This window comes from Caretta caretta, chromosome 4 (assembly GCF_965140235.1).
Source record: "Caretta caretta isolate rCarCar2 chromosome 4, rCarCar1.hap1, whole genome shotgun sequence".
Classification (NCBI taxonomy): Eukaryota; Metazoa; Chordata; order Testudines; family Cheloniidae; genus Caretta; species Caretta caretta.
Window position 1 is genome coordinate 65,656,405 of NC_134209.1, and position 19,766 is coordinate 65,676,170.

Consider the following 19,766-nt stretch of genomic DNA (forward strand, 5'->3'; position numbering starts at 1 on the left):
TCAAATAGTCACTTCATCTGCAATCAATCAATAGAAGAAGTACTAATACTAAGTACTAATCAATCATTGGCAAATGCACTAATAAAAGCCATGAATCAAATGTCTGCATGTGTGCGTACTCACATGTACTGTGTATATATGGGGAGAAGGAGAGAAAGAACAAAGTGTGGGGGAATATGTGAGGATACCACATTTATCTTCACTATTTGTAAGTTTATATCCCTAATTCACTAGTTAAATGAAATAGAAATAAATATGGTTTTGCGTGCCAACATGATGTATACTCTTTAGAAATCATTGAAAGGACCATTTATATTAAGAAATATTAATCAGTTTATGATACCGAATGAAAAATATAAGGAACCTAGTCAGTGTAATTCATCCTTATGCCTGCACCTGATCTTTGAGGAAAAATAGGTGCGTCAGCTGTTCAGTATATAAAATAAACCCCGACTTATGGGGACAGCACTTGTCTCAGTGTAGAGCGAGCAATTTTTCATGAATTCAGCAGTGGAAATGGCAGCTGAGCATGCATTGCATGAGAATTAGTCGATTTCTTAACATGGTGCGGGAGAAATATCTTACAAAAGTCTTCTGGTGCTTCTCCTATTACCACTTCTAAAGCTTTAAAGCTGTCCTCTCTTCCTCCTCTTCTGTTGGTTCCATTCTAAAATCCCCAGGGAATGGACAAGAAACACCTATTGGAGTTTCACATGTCAAGATGAGAAAAACGAATTTCAAGCCCCAAAATAAAGCTACTGTCGTAGGAGATCATTTATATGTTACCAGTTGCTTAATGGCCATGTCCTGAAGGTAAATGAAAACAACTGCCCAAAATGGGCTTAAAACAAGACCCTGAACTGCAGTGGTTCTCTCAGATACTATGATGTTGGAGACAGAAGTACTAACATTAGTGCAGTTTTTTTGCATGCTTTACAGTAAATATTCCCTGTAAAATGTGATGGAACAACAACATAGCATGGGCATCTTCTGCCTGTTATGCTCCCACTAAAGTCAAAAGCAAAACTCTCATTGATTTCATTGGGAGCCAGCTTGGGTTTCTGATATAAACAAACAAGGATCTAGTACACTGAACGGTCATTCAGGAACAGTTTATTGTTATACACACACACACTACCCCTGTAACGCAGCCATAGACCAGGAGAGGAACTTGGGATAACTTTACAATAAATGTTAATTGCATAGGTTAAAGATTCTTATTTATGCCACTAGCTTTGGGGGCAATTTTCATAATACTAAAGCTTTGTTAATCCAGATCTTTCTGATAAGCTCCATTCATTTAATTATTTACATAGCTATGCCTTTTTTTTTTTTTGACGTTCCCTTTGCTGTGGGATCTAGAAACCAGAGCAATAATTAACAGAAACAAAAATGCATACTCTGTCAGAGGCAATGGATAAACAGTAATTGGCAACTGACGGACAACAGGCATGCTTACATACACTGCCCTCAGACTTGCTAACTGTGGGCTCTGGTGAACTGCCAAAAGAACCACTTTCCACAAATGGGAGCGCTCCATTCAGAATGCCTTGGTTGTGGTCTCTTACAACAAAACTCCAGGAACCATCAACAAGAGCAATGCAACTGATCTTAACAGCAGAGATGTAACAGAGTCAGATGCAATCTCTCAGACAGCTGAGTGCTAGACTATTCAGAGCTTTAAACAGTAACGAGTGTGCTCCTAGTTATCTGCCCACTGGGGAGGTAAACTGCAGCAAGAAATACCAGCTGGAACTTCTGAGTGTTCTTCAAGGGTAACCCCAGTGAAGCAATCTACCCCAAAGCTGACAAAGGCTAACATAACTGTGGCAAAGTTTACACCCAAGAGGAGGGGCTGCAATATTCTGGCTAACCACCCCCACCACCTATCCACTTGCACACCTCTTTGCCTATACTAGCTACATATATTAGTAGAGAGGAATTATGAGTCCTGGAGAAAACAGGTTCCAAAGAGTCCTGAACTTTTAGCTGGCTGCTGTTTTCCCACATCTGTTGCACGTACACAGAGCACTACAAAGTGCAAGCAAAACCTGACTAATTTAGATGTCTCAGGGAGAGCAGTTACTTTTTATTCAGCAGCTGCTAGGAGCTAGGAACCAGGTAGCTTCAGGGAGAAAATAAAAATATAATGAACGGGGATTGAGTCACAAGCTAGTGGGGAAAAGGCTGGAGAGAAGGAGCACTGACTTCAGTGTATGCCATGTGTGATTCAGGCAGGGCTATATTGGAGGGTTTATAGCATGAGAACACAGATCCGTGATTTTTTCTGGGTGAAAGCAATCCCCTGGAGGCTTCTCATGTTTAAGCACCCACTGTAGTGATTTTATTTGCACAGCAATTATATAAGTGTGTGCAGTCTACACACAAAATCACAGTCTCAAGAAAAAAATGATAAAATAATTGCACATTCTTAGCTAGTTGAAATCAATGCCCTTTGTTCTGTCAGGTCACACTTGTACCCTAGGTCTGCAGGTAACTTGGTCTAATCACACATGTTGTACTGTGCTATACTTATATGAAAGAGAAGTCATATGTACTACAGATTGTCTGAAATTGTACTCAAAGCAATGCAAACTGATTTTATTAAAAATGAATTCAAAGTATCCAGGCAGTTTAAAAGAAATCAAAATAAATACTTTCTGTATATTAAAATGTAACTGTAGAAATGCTACTCAATGGTAAAGATCGTCATTACCATTCCTTCTAATATATCCAACTCCATTTAATAACTAAAGTTTTATCTTTGATAGTTACAGGCTTGAAAAGGTTAAAACTCAATTATATATGCTGTACTTTATCAAACAAATATTTTCCAGTTTTGGAAAGAAATAAGAAAACATACAGCCACCAATAGTGCCACTGACTGATCGGCAGAAGAGAACAGGAATAGGAATGGAGCACTTTCATGACACTCGAAACATAACTATTTTAATTATATTTTGTATGTTTCGATCAGACCATGCTTGTTATCACTAAGTAATTTTAAATGACAAATACTTCAATAATGTTTTTGACTAATGAATTGTAATAAATTATACACACAGTCCGAAGATGTTGCAGACTTCAGATAAATACAATTAAGCTGCTAAACTACACAGAAAACAGAACTGTCCTTAGTGATCTATTTTGGAATATGCTAAGCACGGCAAATGCTAAGCAGTTTTGAGCAATATCATCTTTCTGGGGTGACAGTGTAGGAATAACTCAGAACATTATGAGTAATGAACCTCAAACTTTATCAATATTGGATTAGGGTATTGGAACATCACAAGTAGAAAATGAAGTAGCTCCCTCTAAAATAAGAGCAGATTAATGGCACTGCAGTACAACTACTGAACTCCCAGTTGAGAAAACCGTGCTGTCTCCTTTTTAATAAACATTTATTTACCCCGTGCAAAAATGTTATCATTAATATACCAATATCCTTAATATACCAATGTTTGCATGCTTGTCACACTGAAACAACTACTACTTTGATTTAACAAAAAACAACTTTTTCCAACAAAGTGAATTACTGTGATTGCACTGAAAAGCTAAACTTGACCTCTCATAATGACTTACCCAGGGTGAGGGATTTGTGTGTGGAACAAAAAATGATAGCCACGGTGTCTGCTGGTGTGAAACCAGAGTTATTCCTAGAAAAAAAAACATTTTAATAATCTCTTTTAGCAAAAATCTGCTTAAAACATCATTGATCAAATGTACAACTTTAAGTATCCACACACGTTCATAACACTTTGATCAGCTAGACAGAAATAATTCTACCCACAGATGCACAGCAATGTGTGTGTGGTGGGTTTTTGTTTTATTTATTTAAAAATATTTTTTTCTCTCAGTTGTGGCAAACTCTCTAATGGATAAATTCCCACAACCTAAATCCACCCAAGGTTACTTCTACATACATTCTGTATCACATTAGCAGCCAACTCCCCTTTGTAAAAACTGACCAACAGACAGTAAAGAGATATAGGATACATTCTATCTATTGAGAGAGAAGCTGGGCTTGAGGTTTATAGGATAAAATTAAGGCAGGAAGGTCAGAAAAGTGACCAACAGAGGCATACGATTGCCCAGTAGAGGTCATATGTTCAATCCAAATGGGAAATAGCTTTTCCTGAAACTCCAGATATGTATTTATTATACAGTTTAAGTAGCATCCTACTCAAGGTCCTGTAAAAATGGCATTGTGGGGTTCTACAACTGGGTCAGATCCTTGGTCCAGGAAAGGGCCAACATTACAAAAGGCACTTAAAGATGTCCTAAAGGATCATTTAGGATTTTCCTCTCACAGGGTAATACTCTGGTGGCATAAAACTAGCAGAGCTGGCTCTATGCCACGTGCACCATCCCCCCTAGATAGGGAATGTTTTAGGCAGGGGGCATAGCCAGAGTATGCTGCACTCTAGCAATCCCCAATCAGCAGAATGGTGCCTTAGAGCAGGACTGTGTCTGCTCTAACTCGCATCTGTGACACCTGGGCAAATCCATTGCCTTCAACAGAAGTAATTCAGGGGTTCTCCAACTGGGGGGTCAGGACTCATCAGGAGGTCGTGAGGTTATTACATGGGGGGGGGGGTCACAAGCTGTCAGTCTCCATCCCAAACCCCTCTTTGCTTCCAGCATTTATAATGGTGTTAAATATATAAACAAGTGTTTTTAATTTATAAGGGGAGGGGGGTCACATTCAGAGGCTTGCTATATGAAAGGGGTCACCAGTACAATAGTTTGAGAACCACTGGAGTAATTAATTGGAACTTGATTAACAATTCAGTAGAAAATGCACAAGAAGGAATAGAATCCAGCTCCTGCTCTCTTAGCTGTGTTGCCTCTGCAATGCTAATGGGGGAGATGCAGCAAAAGCATCACTAGAATGAAGTCACCCCTGTTTTGGGAACATGCCCCTAAATGTATGCATAAATAAATATACACACTTTATATTGTACATTTGTTCAAAACATTCTAATCCACTTACCTTGTAGAAAAGAGGAAAGTTAAAAGCATGAAGCTCAGCTGAACAAAAAATACTGAAAGAGAAACAAGTTAAATTTAAGTTTACATGGTAAAAATAAATTTCACCTAAACCACTGTACTGTATGCTGTGTACATACCTTTTACACCTGCATAAAGTATGAAAAGATACACATCTGATGCTTAAGGATGGACCAAAATACTCAAAGAAATTTGATCCAGCCAAGTGCGTGGGCATATAAAGACTTGTGGAAAGGACAATTATTTCTGAAGGAGCAGTGGACATCACCATGTCTGAGGAAGCATTTCTGTAGCAAATGCGATTACTATGGTTATGGCAGCACTTGCAGAAGCACTGCCTCTGAATAAGGTAGTTCCTGACATGATGTCTCATTGACAGAGAAGCTGACTGGTGAATGCCATGCATCCATTTCCAGAGTACTGCTTCACAGGAGTGATGACATAGTGCAACATTCTGACATACTTTAGGTGCCAGATATATCTCTGCTTAACAAATTGCAAAATCACATGTAAGTGTGAATACTGCAGACACAAACATGCCCACACTCTGGTGTATATTGCCCTCTTGATGAAATGCTTGTACTTTCCATAATTGTTAACAGGGGTTAGGAGACACCTATATATATGTTTGCATTCCTACTGGAAAAAAGCCAATTCCTGAACCAAGCAGTGCACACAGCCTGAAGCCCTCAGCAGTTGTTGAGCATAACAGAACTTTACAGGTGTGGACATATTTGACAGTCCTGAGGGGGACCATCCTCTCAGCTACCTTACTTAATGTCTACATGGCAGCCCAGTCCCCAAGCATGGAATCTGAGACCACATCCCACCCAAATGCCATATAAGAAATGGGGCAATTATGGAAAGGCAACTGACAAGCGGCCTTCCCAGACCTCTCAGCACGTGTGGGAATCAGGCTGGCTGTGTGACGTTTGAAGAAACTGAATGATGTGTGTGGTCACACAGGCTGATTGAGTGGATCCACCTCAATGTGGGACCGCAGCAACCCCCTGTGGGGAGAATAGGGCAAGTGTGGCATAAGACTAGGATTTCCAGAGATCTTTTAGAAGGAGGAGGGCGCACTTTTACATTTGCTAGAAATCTGGTGCAGAACCCCCTCTCTTGCAAAGCCTGGGTATGTGATGACCATGAAGCTAATGTGTCCCATAGTACAAGGTAAGATAAGGCAACAGTTTGGCCCCAATTTATAACTGGGCAATACTGTTGGTACTGGGCAATACTGACACATTAAACCAAGACTGAAAGAATCTCTTAACTATCAATGAAATTTTCCATTTATTATGAGAATTTCCTGAGATGGGCACACTAAAATTTTTGCCTCACATTTCATTTGGTATTTTACTTCACAGGAATCAACCAATTGTTACGGAATTGTAAATCATTTTTCTTTGGCATAAATGCATTAATTTACCATGCACAGAAAATGCATCCTTTCTGTAATAGCTACATACAAATAAACACCAATGTTGCTATCAATGCTATGTTATATATACTTCACTGAGGCTAGAATATTAACATACAAGTTACCTTTAAACAATAATCTGGAGAATGATAAATATACTTTCCTCTTAAAAATCTCAGACCAAATTTGCCACTGAAATAACACGGCACATAGCCAATGACTCCAATGAAGTAGTACAGACTTTCCTCATTTTTCAACTTTCTAAATATTTTAGAAATAAAGACATGCTTTATCTGTAGCAAATTATAGAACTAGAAGTATCAAGGTGTACATTAATGTTTTTGCTAAGGAATTTTAGTTATGCACATTGGAACTGACTAAATATAGAATAGGCAAAAAAATAAATGAAGTTGGATGATTTTCACAATTACAAGAACCACAATGTTGTACCGGAAGTTTTTTATCCTGAATGTGGCAAACAGACTAATCTTTCAAAACACTACTGTAAATGACAAGAAAAGCAATGGAAGCAACTGGACTGCATGAACAGTCCCAAAAAGCATAGTTTGCAAAGCAGCTTTGCCTGTTTTTCACACCAGTTGTTATGCTGTCTGAGTAACAGGAGTGTCTTTTAATCAAAGTTTCTCTTTTACTTTCTTTACATTTTAACAGAGAATTTACGTTTTTTCCCCTCTATTTGCACAGATTTGTGCATGGAAGTTACACGCACATCATCAGGGGAGAATATTCCTCTTAGCATGCATACCCTTCATCTGAATTCTTTTTGGTTTTATATTTCCTTCTTAGCAATTTTGAAAAAGCTCACTAGAAGTACACTCTTTTTATTTATTCTCATTTTACAATGTCAGTTCTGCAGTTTACTATCAATTACACAAGCATTTTATCATGTTGAATTGGCAACGAATATTGCAAGTAATATTTTACATGTATATAGTGTTTTTCATCTGAAAGTGCTCCACAGATTATCCACCACTGGAAAACAGCCACAGCTGGGTGAACACTGTGGGACAGGGGGTGCAAAACCCAGCCTTACAAAAGTAGTGCTATGAGAACTATAAAATCTACACAAATTAGACAAGAATTTATCTAAAAATCCCACAGCAAACTCAGCTGTTTTTACTAAATTCAAACATTATTCAATTAAGTGATGGGCTTTTTATGAATTGAGTGTTTTAAAACACAAAGACAAGATATGTAATTGTTTATTCTCTTATAGGTGTGATTTTTTTCTATTTACTTGGAACAAGTGAAAAATATTATTTCCTTTTTGTATGTAAGGCGACAGACTATCTGAAGAGCATATACACTTTTGCAACCAAGGATGCAAGATGAAATGTAGTAAATGGCAAAACTTCTATTGACTTCAATGGGGCCAGGATTTCACTCACTGTATCAAGGACACTGTACCAAGGGAGGAGGGATAGCTTAGTGGTTTGAGCATTGGCCTGCTAAACCCAGGGTTGTGAGCTCAATCCTTGAGGGGGCCATTTAGGGATCTGGGGCAAAAATTGGGGATTGGTCCTGCTTTGAGCAGGGGGTTGGACTAGATGACCTCCTGAGGTCCCTTCCAACCCTGATATTCTATGACACCTATATACTAAAAGGCGACTCAAGTCTTTCCTGAAATTCAATGGTTTTAGACTAAACAGGATTTGATCTACAGTGCTGGTATTGGGAGATCCAAGTTACATCCCCCTACACTAATATGGGCTGCTGTATCTGTGGGGGAGGGGGGAGCAGATTATGGCTATTGGAAAGGCAGGTGATACTGGGAGTTCTGACAGGGGAGAGCAGCTTTTAAGATGCATTCAGGCTCCAGAGGAGCCCTGTCACATAGGAATCTTGAGTCAGTGAACCCCTTTGGAGTCTGGGCCACATGCCTTTCCCAAGCAGTGCTGCCCACTTTTAGGGTTACACTAGCTGCCTACAGCTCCCCTGGTGGAGTGGGACAGTGAGTACTTCGTGCTCTCAGGGCAAATTTCTACTCCCAGGGAGCCTCTGCTAAAGAAAGACAGTACAGACCTTAGTCTGCATGAACTATTTAAAATTAATAATTAAATAATATGTGGGGAGGTGATAGGGATCCTGCTGTTTTGGTTCTTAATGATTGTGTAATGTATTTTTAACTGATGGATACCAGGACACTGTTCTCAAATATATTACTTAAATCTGATGAATAAAATAAAGAGCACCAAAAAAGTACTTTCTAACAAACTACTTCAACCACAAAAAAATTATCATGTAAAAAATCCCAATATTTTCAAGATTTATAATATAGTAAGGAAAGTAAAAACCAGCTTTTTATAAGCTATTAACATAATTTTCTGTCAATAATAGCTCCAACTGGAATCTACACTTTCAGTGAGGAGTGCCAAATCAAAACATGAACTTCCCTTTAATAGCTACAACTTCAACAGGATGGACACTGATATTTGAAAACTTATTACTTTAGAAAGGAAATGCTACTTTGAGCAATCCCAAGTGTAGATAATAGCAGGGTTCATACTTTTATTACTGCTGTTGCTTCCTTAACATCCTAAAAATATGCAGCCTCTAGGAATTTTTCTAATCTATCTTGCTTGCAAAATGTATTAAAAATACAAAATCTAGCCTCATGGCAGTTAAATGTATTTCCTTCTTTTTTCTTTCCAGTATACACTGTTCATTGCACACGGGAGACAAATAAGTGATAAAAGGGATAGTTTAAGACCGAACTTACTTATGAACACTATTATAATCAAGCTAAATTTATCAAGGTCAATATTTGGATTAGAGAAAGTGTCACAGAACGTTGTATAGATGATCATCAGGAGCACACAGCTGCTGATAGCACCAAATGGAGGTTTCTTCCTCTCAAGCCAATCCTTGATGTGTCTTCGGACAATCTGTAACACAGAAATCAACAGGTTGCCTCTTTTCAAAGATGCAAGGAGCAAGTTGGGCATCACAAAATGAATCTGACAGCGGAAAGACATAAAGAGAAAAGAATAATTCGGATGACGGCCACAGTGGATTTCAAAGCTTCTCTGCCACACAACTCTTCTTCTGGGGAATTTAACATTTGTAGTGCAACTTCCACTGGGCATCCATAATGAGAGTATATTTTCAAGTACATTCAAATCCATCCTTAATCATGCCAAATGTTCTTTGCTAGCTGTCACTGAGACATGCCCATTAAGCCTCCCTAAAGTTTATCTCCTCTGCTGATACTAATGGATGGATGTAATTATCACAGTCCCCTTTGCATCAACAGACAATTCCAAGTGCAACTTTGGGAATCTTAAAAATCTGACATCTTCAGGAATTTCATGACGGTAGATAATCGAAAGTGATCCATGGAACATTTTAATATTTAAATAGCTAGCGATGCACCAGAAGTTTTTAATTAAATTATAACTCATGCTTGAAAAGCAAAAGTGCATGTGTTGTGGGAGTTTAAATAATTCAAACTCTGAATATCTAGTTTTTATAAATCTAAAGACAAATGCAATTTGCATGCTTTTAGAATACCAGAATTAACACATGAAAATGAACAAACCTACAGTGCTTAGTGTAACTTTTCCACTTTCAGGAAATTGAATCTGAAATTGTTTTGCAAGATTTTGTTTTAGAGACAATTTTAAAAGTGAAAGTAACTTAAACTTTAAAATTTTGTCAAATTGGACTGAGAGTCATTAGAGACAACATATCTATCTGAGCACTTCCTGGTGAACTGCTTTTATTTTTTTGCTTTATTTTATATGGCTTGAAAAACTTTAAAGAATCATACGGCCATGACTTGTGTTAATTTTTCAGCAATCATACTGTATTACCTGATTTCTCATGAGATCTCCCTACAGTCTGTTACACCACATTCTTTTAGAAATAATGATGCAAGATCATGGAGCTTTGCAATGATAAGGTGCTAAAAGTATTATGTTACTTCCCTATTGCAATACCATTAATAAACATCACCATTATTGACTTAATAATACAGAACATTTTAGAGGTATTCAAGATCAAAATCAATGCAGCAGCACAGGTCCTTTACACAAGCTAGCTGCCAAATAAAAAATTCTGAAAGTAAGCTGGAACCTAGGTTAAAATACCTGAGAAAGAAAATGTCTAATAACAAAGACAACACAGAGATTTCTTCAAGCCTTGGCCTACACTAAGATCAGCAGATTCAGACACCAACATCATCGGCCACCCGCACCTCACTGATGGTTTCAGAGGCAGGACAATGAAGTCAACAAAGTGTCTGAGCAGACAGAACTTACAGCCTGGAATGGAGATGTGAAACAATGACATCCAAAAATAAGTGACCTAGACAAGCATATTGATGGAAAGAAGTTGAAAGGACAGAGCTTTGTAGAGGTAAATCCCACTTCTCCATATTAAAGGAAAATTCCTCACAACTGAAAATCTTAAAGGCAGCATCTTGCTAAAGGAAAAAAGGGCAGGGATGTTTGAAAACCAAGTCCCATTGTGGAACATAAAATCACTCAGTTTTCTTGCAGGCAGAGAGTTCTCACATCCCTTCCTTTTCACAAGAAAATGATTGGCCAAGTAACTTCCCAAACCTTAAAGAAAACACACTCCACACTGCCAAGTATCATAGGATCCCTACAAGAGATGGCAGTGAGGAGATGCTGGTCTTGATCCTGCAACCCTTACTCCTGCCAGTAAAACTGTGGAACCACTTATGCAAATAGGATTGGATCACATGCCAGTAACCATATTAGATGTGAGGGGCTGTGAAGATTTAACTCCAAACCCAAAGAGCAGGACACACACGCCCCTACCCCTAGTGGCTTTGGGGATATTAAATATGCAAACTTCCCAGTTAAAAAGATTAAAAAGCACAATGTGAATGTTGATGAAGAATCTACTGAAAAATCAGAAGATAACAAAACAAGCTGTATGGCTTTAGCCCTCATACTACCTCTTGTTAGTGACTTAAAGCCACTAAAAGTTCTGTGAGCTGGTGTCTTTCCCAATTTACTCTAAAACACAGCTCCACACACGAGAACTTTCTAGGGTTCAGTTTTAACAACACAGAAATTAACAATAACACATTTCAATAGAAATCTTTCCTCAGGCTTGACAACTCCTAGGATTTCTCCTTCTAGACTGTTCAGCCCACACCCCAGATCCTCTATTTAGACAGTTACCCCTCATCCCTTATATCCTAATGGGTTAAGAGGTAACCTACTTCTATGAGTCAGGACATATGTTCAGGTGCTGCTCCTTAATATTGGCCAGCAGGAACAGCACTCAGTGCAATGCCCCATGTAAACACTGCATGCCTATTACAAATTAATACTTTGAAATGGCAGAACAAATCCATCACATACGTGGAGTTTACATTTTTTTATTCTGATTAGCACTTACTTATAGTTATACCATGTATTTAGTGAGATCTGTTAGTGAAATGCAGCTAGACTCCCTCCCCCTGTCCCCTCCCCCCCCACATGGAGGACATATAAGTTAATACATGAATAACTGTCTTATTCAGGAATGATTTATGTGGCCCATTACTGTTTGTTATTAATTGAAGTTAATTATATCTAGTATTTTTTCACACTATATAGAAATGGAGCCTTCCTTGACATTTGTAATATAATAGGAAAAATTTGTACAATAGGTGTCATTAAAAAGTACATATATCTATAACTTTAAGATGTTTAAACCCTAATAAACTGAAAAACTGCGAAAACGGCTGTATAGTCATATAACAAATGTTTTGGAAGTTACATCATCACACAAAGCAGAATGTGCCTTCTATTTATACCCACTGTTCTGGGATTGATTTAATCTTTTAAAGAAGATAGTTTTAACCTTATATCCTCCTTTAAACCTTCTAAAATGCCTCGACTTTAACCCCTCAGCTGAGAGTATGAGTCTTTATTCCCTTGTGCCTTACCAAACAATATTGGATCATTGTTAGCCCCAAATCCAGTAACTGATTTTTCCTCTCACTCACTTTCTCTCTCTTTTAAATTTAGGATTCCTAATTCTCCGTTTTGTCTTAGTAGAGCCATTATTTAATAAACATAATAAACAAACAGCACCATAACTTTATATTACACTTTGTGTGTTCTTTGCCTTCAAAAGCTCTCTCTTCAAAGTGAAGCATTAAAAGAAAATACTGCATAACAGTCCAATAATCTCACCACACCTTCCCTTACAAGGTGAGGGCAACAAGGCCGGGAAGAGAAACAAATACTGGGGATTACATGAATGAAGGAACCAAGTTCAGAGAGGGAGAAGATAATAAACTGGATTTGTAAGGAGTGTAGGGACCAAAAAGGGGAGCAGATGGAAATGAGAGTATATATGCAGCACAGCACACACAAAATGGGGACTAGAGCCTTTCCCCATTATTTTAGTATTTTTGTTTGCAACTTGAATCCACATAGATGGGCCCTTACTTCAGTGCAGAGTTCCATTCATTTCAATGGGACCCGGAGCAGGTCTCTTTATAGGGTCAGAATCTTTGTCTTTATAGCAGGTTTTTGTGTTAATTCCTGTATATTACAATGAGGGTCACAGCCTTGCCCACCCTCAGGACTGTATACCAATTCACTCATATTCTTGCAGCCTGTGAAATTTTAAAAAATGTCAGTTGAGTCACTTGTCCTTTATTAGAGAGCTCAAATTCTGATTGAATGTCCTGTCCTAAAAATGGATGAAGAGAAATACTAACTGCTTCCTTCTTTTAATTTGAGGAGAAAATGTTTACCAGGCTCTGGCTTTTTTCTTTTTTTATCTTCATCTTTCTGGATAATATAAAAGTGATTTAAAGTGTGTGAATCAATTTACTTTCATGCATTAGCTCTCACTCAGAAACTCTCTCAAAGTAAACCAAGATTCTATTTTCCATCTAGATGGGCCCTATGGAACACACTTTAAAAATTACCTACTAACATTGAGTAATTTAAAACTGCTATTTTCATAAAATTAGAAAACAACACATTCAACAACAATATATACAAATACTCCTATGACACTTTATGGTTAAGTGTATATTTGTTGTTACTTTGTTTGCATTTCTGTGGCGAATTTGTTCTGTTACTTATTAAAGGTAAGTGTCATAAGAAAGTGAATCATGGTTGGAATCCTGTTAATCTGTCATCTTAATTTTCTGCAACTGCTTTTCAGTAGTGTTGATTTCCCAGAACATCACTCCTTATTCCTGCAACTCACCTGAAGTTTGATTATAAAAAGTAAGGCCACTTCCATGTGGATTTAATTACAAATATAATCTATTTGATAAAGTGTTCCTTTAGATGAAAGTTTCTCTAACCTTTGGTTTATTTTTAATTTTAAACCACATTTAAATTAGATTACATTTAATTTAATTTATGTTTTTCAACCCATATGTTTTGAACCTCTCTTCACTAATTCCAGTATACCACTTCCTTAACATTATAGATTGTTCTTTAAAAGTATTCATAGGAAAAATTTTACTGCTAAGATTTCTATTTTCTGGTTCCTTTGGCAGCTCATGTATCAATACAGCATCCTTTTAAAATTTTGTTTATAAATACAAGTTCTAAATGTTGGCAAAGCTCCTGTTGAATAGTCTGAACAAGGATGCAGAAGACAGATCCAAAATCCTCCACTTGTAGAATATCACAGATCTTTTCGGTTGACTAGATTCCATGAAATATTACAGCACTTACACAACTAACCTCATTCGATAGATTTGGGGAAAAGAACTGCTGGAATCATAACATGAATTTTAGCTTTAGTTAAGATCTGTTTAATATGAAGTGCCCATTTTATGCCGGCAGACAAATCACCAATGGGGCAACTGGAGAATGCATGAATGATAATGTACAGACATACTTTTTATTATTTATTCATAGAAAACAGTGGGTTTTGGTGTGCTGTTTTGAAAAATGTTCAAACTAGTAGAATATAATGAAAGCACAGTGAAAATTCTATTTCATTAACATTTAATCATAAATCACTCTAATATAAAAACATAAAATAAAAGTCTGTCATAAGCACTTAGGTGTAAAGAAAGGAGAAGATCTGCAGAATGTGGAAAGGAAATATTGCAGCAGCAGTTGTTGTTTCTGTTTTCTGTCACTTTTGGAAGGAAAAAAAGGAACAAAGAAACAATGATCTTTGGCCAAACTCCCCAGTCTGAAAGACAAGATGAAACTGCTTAGGGATTGATCTAAACTCTACTTGGCTGTGTAAAAGTATTTACCGCCTACTGTAATGAAGGCAAAAATTACCCTAACACGTCAGTGTAGCTCATGAATAGCAACCTTCAATAATGAGATCAAATGCAGTATAACACTATGCTATATTGACCAGAATATATAACAACTTCAAGACTCTATAACATATATATAAATAAATATTATCTCTAACAATATAACAGATCTCATATAGCAGGTGTTCTCTAATCCCCTATCTGAGCACGCAATAGGGGGCACAAATCTCAGGTTGTTATAAATTATTGATCTTCAAGACCAATAAAATAAACCATGTTAGACTAATATTGCCAATTAATTATGACACACACACATACAGTAGAGAGCTGTGAACTACTGACCATGTTTGTCATAGCTCCCATGTGACCAATGTGAACTTCATTGGAAGATCCAATCTCTCATGGACGATTTCATTAAAATATTGCCAAAATATAACTAGCATGGCCCAGTTTTCCAGTTATCAGTACTTCACACCTTAATATGAGGCTTGCCAAACCTGTATGCTATTTGCTTAACATCAGGAACATAATACAACTTTAATAGATTTTGGAAATCCAGCCTCAATTACTATTATTTAAAACAAGTAGCTATTTAGTGAGCCTCTTGTTTGTTAACCCATGTACACTGTGGCCCACACTTTCAAAAGGCTTCCAATTTGTGCACTTAAGACTGCACAGTGCACCAAATAGTCATCTGTGACTATTTTTCACTGCCTTCACTGCCCACAGTTATGCATTCCTTTGACCTCCAGACTGGATTACAGTAATTTTTCATTTGAAAACACACTTGAAAGTTATAGTACAGTTAATGCATTATAAGGGTGCTTGATTAGTTAGCATTAGAGCTGGCCAGAAACTAGAATTCCTGTTCCACAGGAAATTCCAAAATTAAAAAAAAAAAGTTTCTAAACAGAACGAAAAATGAAATGTCAAAATCTCCTACCCTACAGGAATTCCAAAATGTTATTTACAAAAAGTCAACATGACATTTCATTTTGACCTTTTCAAAACATTTCCAATGCTTCCCTGCCAGGCAAGGAGTCAGGCAACTCAGGGATCCTGTAAGCACCAATTCAGGGGCAGACCACCTGAAGCCCTGGGAGCATGTCTACAGCAGCAAGCCTTCCAGCCAAAGCTGACAGATTTGGTTTAGTGAAGCTCATGCTAGTGCTTTAAAAATAGCTGTGTGGACAGTGCCTTGAATCATAGAACTGGAAGGGACCTCGAAAGGTCATCTAGCCCAGTCCCCTGCACTTAAGGCAGGACTATATTATCTAAACCAGTGCTTCTCAAGCTATCTGATGTGGGGGACTGGCAATTTTTTTCCCCAATGTGCGCACAGACCGGCAGCTGATGGCTCGCGGACCGGCACCAGTCCATGGACCACTTTGAATAGCACTGATCTAGACCATCCCTGACATTGTCTAACCTGCTCTTAAAAGTCTCCAATGATGGAGATTCCACAACCTCCCTAGACAATTTATTCCAGTACTTAACCACCCTGACAGTTAGGAAGTTTTTCCTAATGTTCAACCTAAACCTCCCTTGCTGCAATTTAAGCCCGTTGCTTCTTGTCCTAACCTTAGAGGTTAAGAACAATAATTTTTCTCCCTCCTCCTTGTAAAAACCTTTTATGTACTTGAAAACTGTTATGTCCCCTCTCAGTCTTCTCTTTTCCAGACTAAACAAACCCAATTTTTTCAGTCTTCCCTCATAGGTCATGTTTTCTAGACCTTTAATCATTTTTATCGCCCTTCTCTGGACTTTCTCCAATTTGTCTACATCTTTCCTGAAATGTGGTGCCCAGAACTGGACACAATACTCCAGATGAGGCTAATCAGCATGGAGTAGAGCAGAAGAATTACTTCTCGTGTTTCACTTACAACACTCCTGCTAATACATCCCAAAATGATGTTTGTTTTTTTTGCAACAGTATCAACTCTTGACTCATATTTAGCTTAAGGTCTACTATGACCCCCAGATCCCTTTCCGCAGTACTCCTTCCTAAGGCAGTCATTTCCCATTTTGTATGTGTGCAACTGATTGTTCCTTCCTAAGTGGAGTACTTTGCATTTGTCCTTATTGAATTTTATCCTGTTTACTTCAGACCATTTCTCCAGTTTGTCTGGATCATTTTGAATTTTAATCCTGTCCTTCAAAGCACTTGCAACCCCTCCCAGGTTGGTATCATCCGCAAACTTTATAAGTGTACTCTCTATGCCATTATCTAAATCATCGATGAAGATATTGAACAGAACCAGACCCAGAACTGATTCCAGCGGGACCCCACTCGTTATGCCCTTCCAGCATGACTGGGAACCACTGATAACTACTCTTTGGGAATGGTTTTCCAACCAGTTTTGCACCCACCTTATAATAGCTCCATCCAGGTTGCATTTCCCTAGTTTGTTTATGAGACGGTCATGTGAGACAGTATCAAAAGCTTTACTAAAATTGCAGCTCAGGCTAGGACTCGGGCGCTGAAGCCTAAGGAGAAGCCTAAGCTGCAACTTCAAGGTGCTGTCTACACTGCTATTTTTATAGTGCTGGCATGAGCCCTGCTAACCTGAGTCTCTCAACTCAGTCTGGGAACTTTCTTCTACGAGCTGTGTAGACATACTCTGGGCTGCTGAGGGGGAAGGAGTTTCAAAGCCCAGCAAGAAAGCTGGCAGGTTTAGGCTGGTTTCCAGCAGAAACCGGCCTGGCAAGCAGTTCCATTGCAAACGAACCTGGTGAAATAGTCACACACTCACACAACATTTCAATGTTGATGAATCAGCATTTTCCAATGGAAGAATGCTCCATTGGAAAATTTCTGACGCACTCCACTTACCACTGATTTCCTATTGATTTCTGTGTGCAATTGAAGGTGTTGGAATTGAGCTATAAAATCTTACTAAATATGTTTTTTGGTCCTGGCTACCTAAGACTGCCTCTCTCCCTACGCACCCTCTCAGTTAACATCAGTTACTAAAGCTGCTAACAGTCCTCAGTCTGAACATTTTAGGGCTAAAGATAAGGCATTCCCAAAGGAAAGCCTTCATCTATGGAACTTCCTCCCTTCTTTGGTCTGACAAAACCTTGATTTATTGATATTGGGGTATGTCATCTCACCTGGCAGTTGGTTTCTTGTAATACAATGCATCTTTCCTGAGTAATATTTGTGCACGGATCAAAGTATTTTTGAAATTTTTTGCAATCCTCTAAGGACTCCTACCAAAATGTCTCTGGGTCTGCTACATGTAGCGCTGTGGAGGATTTCACTCTATTTAGTTTTGCTGAAATATCACTTGCTTCCAAGCACACTGGAATATTGCAATCCCCTCTTTCAATTTTCTGCCTGGGTCCCTGCAGGACTGAAGGATACATGAAATTTTGCTTGCTCCATTTTTACCAAAGATTTAGTTTAGTTCCAACATGCAATAAAGGTGTGACACAGAAATGCTGGTAAGAGGTTTCTCTTTATGGCCCCAATTCAAAAAAGCATTTATGCATCTCCTTGACTCAAAAGCAGTCTAATAGACTTCAATGGTTTGAGTCTCATGCTTGAAGTTAAGTATGTGCTCATATACTTCCCTGAATTGGGGCCTACTTCCTTTCCTCAGTATGTGATATGGTCAGAGTTACAAAAAGTTATACCTGTGTCACATGGCAGGGGATCAGTATTCGAGTCCGGTGGCTATCGTTACCATAGAAGTCCTCCTGGGTCTTAACTTCTTCTATCAAACAAGAATACTTTCCAAGAACCTTTTAAGGTATACTATATGCTAGCCTTAAAATTCAGTAAAATGATTTAATATTATAGGTGTTTACATGGCAAGTTACTGTGCAGAAAGCCAGGGTGTGAATCTATAGTACACCAGCTTGCCACGCAGCAATGACCCACGTGGACACTGCTACAGTATACTTGAAGCCCTGTAGTATGACCTGGCATACTACACTTTCGAGCAGTAACACATGAAGCCGTACTCTGGGACTTGTGCTTTGCTATAGCAGTGTCCACATGGGATGTTACTGTGTTACTGCTTCTTGGGCAGTATCTGGCCATGTAGACAAGCCCTTATAGTTAAGGTTGCACAACCCTTTCCATTATAAGGCCCTGTTTTCATTTGCTTTTATTATTGCCAAACTTTAACTGTTTGGGTTGATACAGGCCACATGTCTGCCTCAGGCTGAATTTTTTGGAAAACTTTAATCAAAATGGTCAAGCCATTTCTGAGACTGAAATTAGGGAAAACTGTGTTATTTTGACCCTGTTAATTATTTTATTTATTTATACATACATACCACTGTTTCATAGAGATGTTTTAGTCATGCCTCCATACTTTAGAGTAGGACCTTGAAACTTGGCAGGAGGGATGCCCTGGTGTCTGGGGGTGTGCCTAGTGCTGTCTCAATGAAAGTCTGCTCAAATATGACCAAGTTATAAGCCTATGAAAAAAATCACACCTTGCATCTGCTCAGCAGAGGTTTGTTGGAGGCTGTAAATGTTATTCTCCAAAGATTCCATCGGCATGCTCCTTTCACACACAGTTCCTGCATGCTGACTGGATTACACATGCACCACCCACACAGCAACTGAGCATGCTCCATCCCTGGGCTGTAAAAGCTGAACAGCATTTTCCCCTTAGTTGCTCCTCGCAGCTGCTAAAACATGCTGTGGCGCTGTGCACCAGAAGTGAGAGGTAGGGAGACTATCTCTCGTGCTTTCAGTGACCTCCCCTCTCCCAACTAGAACATTGTCATAAATATAAAGGGAAGGGTAAACACCTTTAAAATCCCTCCTGGCCAGAGGAAAAACCCTTTCACCTGTAAAGGGTTAAGAAGCTAGGATAACCTCACTGGCACCTGACCAAAATGACCAATGAGAAGACAAGATACTTTCAAAAGCTGGGAGGAGGAAGAAAAACAAAGGGTCTGGGTCTGTCTGTGTGATGCTTTTGCCAGGGACAGAACAGGAATGGAGTCTTAGAACTTAGTAAGTAATCTAGCTAGATATGCGTTTGATTATGATTTCTTTAAATGGCTGAGAAATTAAGTTGTGCTGAATAGAATGAATATTCCTGTCTGTATGTCTTTTTGTAACTTAAAGTTTTGCCT

General features: G+C 38.4%; 1 protein-coding gene across 3 annotated transcripts in view; it reads right to left on the reverse strand.

The window, feature by feature from the left end:
* SLC10A7 (solute carrier family 10 member 7) overlaps nt 1-19,766 on the reverse strand; it is a 195,353-nt gene that overhangs the window by 26,134 nt on the left and 149,453 nt on the right. For all 3 annotated transcript variants that reach the window (XM_048846950.2, XM_048846952.2, XM_048846951.2), the window contains 3 exons: nt 9,174-9,339; nt 4,994-5,045; nt 3,583-3,656 (listed from right to left, as the gene is read on the reverse strand). In XM_048846950.2, the coding sequence (XP_048702907.1) occupies nt 3,583-3,656; nt 4,994-5,045; nt 9,174-9,339 (292 nt within the window). The remainder of the gene's footprint in view (nt 1-3,582; nt 3,657-4,993; nt 5,046-9,173; nt 9,340-19,766) is intronic.